General features: G+C 43.4%; 1 protein-coding gene across 1 annotated transcript; it reads left to right on the top strand.

Moving 5' to 3' along the window:
- The first annotated feature begins 781 nt into the window (after positions 1 to 781).
- TREX2 (three prime repair exonuclease 2) lies at positions 782 to 4547 on the top strand. The gene is made up of 2 exons (XM_039350661.1): positions 782 to 930; positions 3867 to 4547. Exon 2 carries the CDS (start codon positions 3869 to 3871, stop codon positions 4538 to 4540), a length of 672 nt encoding a protein of 223 aa, XP_039206595.1. The 5' UTR covers positions 782 to 930; positions 3867 to 3868; the 3' UTR covers positions 4541 to 4547.
- The last annotated feature ends 1197 nt before the right edge of the window (positions 4548 to 5744 follow it).

Here is a 5744-nt window from a genome sequence, read left to right as displayed (position 1 = left end):
CTGAGTCCTGTAACCCATTTTTCACCAGATATCCAGGAACTCCAATATCTAGTGCGGACCTTGTTAACCCGGGCGACGTCCGAGCCGGTATGGCATTCTGCAATTTACGTCTCACCATATTTTTTATGGGAGAGACACTCTTTGTCTGACTCCTCTGATGAGACCTGTCCAGTATGGTTGAACCTCTGGCATAGCTCTCATCTTCCTCAGAGTACACAAGCCCCACAACCACGTCAAGGTAGTGCCTCACTGGGGGATTATTATTATTATTATTATTATTATTATTATTATTATTATTATTATTATTATTATTATTATTATTATTATTATTATTATTATTATTATTATTATTTAATCTGCATCAGGTCATCCAGAAGTTTTAAGTAACCTGAGCGTAACGCTCTGTACGGCCACGCGGTGGCAGCAAAGACACAAAGAAACCTTTAGCTCCTGGCTGTCATTTGGTGATCGTCCCTGAATTTTATGGACCAGATACAGTAGGCAGCCCTAAACGTTTCTCCTCTCATGGCCTTCCTCTGCCGGCACCGGCTATGAATTCAGCCAGATATTGCGAGCGGAGCTTCGACACTATAGTATTAGTTCCATCCTCCATGAGCCGATTCTAGTTTTACAATGGGCCCTTGCTATTTGACGCCAGGAGAAAGGAGACGCCGAATCCCTCCAGACATTTTGGGCAGACAAAGAGCGCCCGAACTGTAAGAACTACCTTCCATTAACTACTGAGCAGAAAAGACTACATTTCCCATCAGACTCTGGGAAAAGACTGCCCTTCGCATCTCCTTCGCCCCTCCCACTGGCCAGGACTTGCCCGAGCATGCAAGCTTTCAGTTTCTCTGGAGAGCGAGCGAGCGAGCGAGCGAGCCGGGAGTTCAAGCGTCCGTGCTTCTGCGCCTGGGGAATTGCTGCGAGGTGAGATACATAATGCTTCTCTCCCGCTCATCTCCAGCATGTGAGGCGGGGAGACGTTTTCTCTTATTCAGGAGAAAAGAAAAAGACGCTTCCCCTTTTCATTTTGCCCCTTTCCATGGGTTTGAAAAACGAATGGCCAAAATACGGCAGTGGCACTGACTGGCGCTGTCTCAAGCCATCGTGCACCCTTCCCCAGTTATTAAAGGAGGAGAGCTGGGTCAGTCTGTGAGAGTAAAAATCAAGAGGAATCGGGTGGCGCCTTTTACAACTGACACGCTGTATTAAAAGCATCCTCTTTGGCGAACTGCAGCTCACTCCATCGGATGCATAGAGTGCTAAGGTGATGTGGGATTTAAATTGGAGGGAGGGAGAGGGGAAGAGACAGGTGGTTATGTAGCTGCAGGATGTATGCGAGAGAGGTTGCAAATATCTTACCCGTTAACAAGTCTAATGTGTTACTAACTCATTGTGTTGGTTGAGAACTTCTGAGGTTGCCTGGAAATTTTTTGAGGTGAGTTCAACAATTTCTCACGTGGTGGTGCTGTTAAAGTCCCGCTTTTGTAAACCAGCCACTATTAAATCTGCTGGGAAGGATCCTGGAAAGCCGAAATGCTCTGAGATAACACTGTTCTGGTTTTGAGTCCTGATGTCAAACTTGTGGTCCATTAATTCTTTTGCACAAAGTTTACCCTGTTTGGCCTATTTAAGAACCCAGGAGGGCATTGCTGACAGATGTCACGTTGGAGGGAATTCACAGTACTTCCCCGGCTAGTACCTCTGGCTGCTCAGGAAAAAAAAAACATTATTCCTAGCCAGCCACAGCATTGAGTTTATTGGCTGTGGGATAATGGAAGCTGTGGTCACCCTGACTGGGAGAGTAACAGGTTAATGGAAATAGCCTTTGTGGGTTGAAAACGCTTTTCTGGAACAGTCCTGCAAGCTGATGTTCTGGCTATAGTATTTGTAAGAGTACATGAACCTGAGGACTTCTCACTTATTGTTTGCCTCACCATTTAGAATCCAGATTTATCTTGATTTGAACAAGATTTATTTATCATCTGCCCTTCTATTCAAAGGAGTGCTCATAATTCCCCTTTGAGTCATTGACAATTGACAATGGCGTACTATAAGCTATTGATTGTGAAACTTACATTGGTCAACATAAATGACCAGTCTTCTGGTAGTGAGAACAATTAATCAGTGGAATAGCTCACCTCTGGAAGTTGTGGGTGCTCCATTACTGGAGGTTTCCAAGAACAGAATGGACAGCCATTTGTCCAGAATAATATAGGATCTCCTACTTGAGCAGGGAGTTGGACTAGAAGACTTCCAGCATCTCCTCCAGCTCTATTGTTCTGTGTTCTAAATTAGATTTATAAAATTGTGGTGATATGAGAGAGGGAGAGAATTTATTTCTCTGCACTGTAATTTTATAAATTTCTTGTTTCCTGAGCTTTAGCCACTCCACTTTTTATTTTTAACCCCAGCATTTTTGTTATTCAATATATAAAAATCCCAACCTAACCTTTTTCTTTGCATCTGTACATCCTATAATGCCTGTGAAGGGGGAATATTTGGACTCTGAGGTGCATCCTGTAACTTCAACACAGGAGAAGACAACTTGTAACCAGGCCTGCAAGTTATTACCACCTCTTTTTCATGACCTTAGAAGCCTCTTTGATCACAACCCGTGTTATGATTTCCTGTTATGGAAGACATCCAAAAACTATGATGTAAAGTTTGAAAACAAACAAACAAACCACAGAACTCTTGAAATCTCACCTCAGCTTTAGGAAACACAAAGTAGAGCACTGCCATTTGGTACAGTTCCCTTCTGTAATTTTTTTTTTTTAATAGAAGCAGCTTGGTCCTACCCATTGATGTGCAGAACCTTGGAAATAAAATTACTCAAAAAATTTATCAGAACTGCAAAATAAGCTACTTCATAACACTTGTGTCATGCAAAGCATGATGAAAGATTTATCATGAAGTGGCAGGATTCAGTTCCTTTATGAAATGTAGAGGAGGAAGAACATTTATCTGGCTATGTATGCAGTTTTAAAAACAACCTCAGGCTCCAGTCCAGAGAAGACATTCATGTGGGTATAGTGCTTGACGTCCTAGATTTGTGGTTATGGGGCTGAACCCAGTTTGAGGCTGACTTCAGGCATGAAAGCCCTCTGGGTGATTTGAGGCCAGTGGCACTCCCTCAGTCCAACCTACTTCACAGAATTGTTGTTATGGGGAAAAAATTGATAGGGGGAGTGCCGTGTGTCCATCACCGTGAGCCCTGGAGGAAAGGCAAGATGGAAATCTAACCAACCACAAAATTCTGGGCATCTTGTTTTAGAGCAGCGGTTCTCAACCTATGGGTCGCGACCCCATTTGGGGTCGATCGACCATTTTACGGGGGTTGCCAAACAATGCGATCCACCATTTCCCCCCCTCAGGGGGTGCCGCCGCGCATGCGCACCGCACATGGGGGTGCCGCTGCGCATGCGCACCACACTGCACATGCACGGCACGTTCGTGTGACAGGGTCGCCGTCACACAAACGTTGAGAAACGCTGTTTTAGAGCAAAGAATATTAAGACCATACTAGGCAACATGGACTATTTTGTCAAAATGCAATACAGATATGAGTTTCTCTTACCTTATAGGAAGACCATTAGTAACATTAAACTATGATTTTTCTCCTAAAGGGAAATCTCACTTGTACAATTGAGACTTTCTTCTTTGATGTGTGGATTATGGAGCATTATTCATTAATACAAAAAATTGGGTGTGTCTTTTCAGATGATGATGATAGTAGTCAGGGACACTTTATGGCACTCAGAAATACAACCTGGACAGGTTCTTGGTAGATGAAGCAATGCTTGATAAAACCAAATAATTGTTGCTAACAGTGATTCTAACACACTTTGCTTTTGTGCCAGCCATGACTGAACGTCAGGACTACCAAACATTTGTCTTTCTTGACATTGAGTCCACCGGCTTGCCCAGAGACCAACCTAGCATAGCGGAGCTGTGCCTCTTTGCTGTTCACCAATCTTCCCTACAGCCCTCTCTGCGGACAAAAGAACCACAGCTCCCTCGCATCATAGACAAGCTCACCCTCTGCATTGATCCCCGGAAACCCTTTACTCTGGGCGCAGAGAGTATAACAGGGCTGAGCAACCAAAAGCTGGAACAGAACTGCAAGCCTGAAATCAACCGTTCTTTGATGGAGATCCTGAAAGGATTTTTAGACCGGCAAGCTCAGCCCATTTGCTTAGTGGCCCACAATGGTCTCCGCTTTGACTTTCCCTTGCTGCGTAAAGAACTATGGCAAATAGGCACTGACTTACCTGCAAATACAGGATGCCTCGACACATTGAAGGCTTTGAAGGATGTGCTTGGAGAACCGCACCTGAGCTATAAGCTGGGAAATCTGTACCAGCACTTCTATAGAGAGGAACCATCCAGAGCCCACACAGCTGAAGGAGATGTGCTTACTCTTCTCCTCGTGTTTCTTGCGAAGGCCCTTGAGCTGAAGGCTTGGGCAGCCCATCAGGCCCAGATGTGGGAGGAGATTCAACCTATGGATTTTCCCTACTCAAACAGGGTCTGAGCTCTGGGAAAAAAGTTATCCTATCTCCGCCTGTCTTCCATTATATTGAACCATTAATTTTTAAATGATGTTTTGTTGATTAAACCGTAATTTGTAAGCTTGTTCTTGACAAACCAAGCTCTTTTTCTTTCCTGGATGCAGAGAACCACAGCAATGACCATGGAGAAGATATGCAGTGGCAATTAGCAAAACATGATTTAAGCCTGGAACAGGAAGAGAACACTAGGAAGAAACTCAATCTGGTTCTGCCTAAACTTTCTTTGGTATAAGAGGGAGGGAGACAGGGAGGTAGGGAAAATGCTGCTAGCTTTTAGGATTCTATTACTAACCCTATATCAATAAATTAGAATGCCAGTAAATCTTATGGGGTCTGATCTGGTCTTGAAGAGGGTGACACTTGGGATCGTGTGGCCACTGTCTGATCCTGGGAGAAGATGTAGCTGCTTTAATAAGTGGCCAACACATGCTGTTCCCAATGAAATTTTTACTCTCGAAGTGCCACACAATCCTACAAATTCCTTTTCATTTGCACATTTAAGGAGTTTGTCTAATTCTACTTAAAATTTTCATCATTACTTTTGAGTGTAATGTACATCAGGGAGGTCAAACTGCCAGCCCACGGGCCGGATGCGTCATCCAGAAGCTGCACCCACCCCATTGCTGGCAATGCAAAACTGTCCCAATATGTTGCGCAACGTCACATGACATCGCGAGTTTGACATGTCTGATGTACATGATTGCTATAAGGCTAAAACTTAAAAGATGCATGTTTTGGTTTCCCGACCAACTTTTCCTGTTTTAGAGGAAAAGGGTTCTCCTGAAGCTATGGACTTAAACCTACTTTGAGACAGCTCTGGATTTTGCAAGTATTTGGAAAAGGAATTTCAGGAATCCTTTTTATATACTCTGAAGGAAAACCATTATTGGTGGTAAGAAGAACAAGCTTTAGATAACAACTCTGCCACTAGAGTTGCATTATTCACTGAAGCTAAGTTAAATTGGGATAGTTGTTATAGAGAATTACATTTAAAATGTAGGTGTGTTGCCAACAGTCTTTCCACTAAAGAGCCTCAGATTTTGAGGATTTGGATTGTTTACATTTGTTCTGGGTACAAATGCCAACTTTTTTTCTCCTAATGTATCCTGAAGTAAGGTTTGTTATAAGTGCCTGTTCCTCAATCACTGCATGTCGTATATTAGTAAA

Source organism: Crotalus tigris, unplaced genomic scaffold, assembly GCF_016545835.1.
Source record: "Crotalus tigris isolate CLP2741 ecotype Arizona unplaced genomic scaffold, ASM1654583v1 scf7180000018343.506757, whole genome shotgun sequence".
In the NCBI taxonomy this organism is placed as follows: Eukaryota; Metazoa; Chordata; class Lepidosauria; order Squamata; family Viperidae; genus Crotalus; species Crotalus tigris.
The sequence above is the reverse complement of the archived record's forward strand: the minus strand, read 5'-3'. Positions and strand labels throughout refer to the sequence as shown.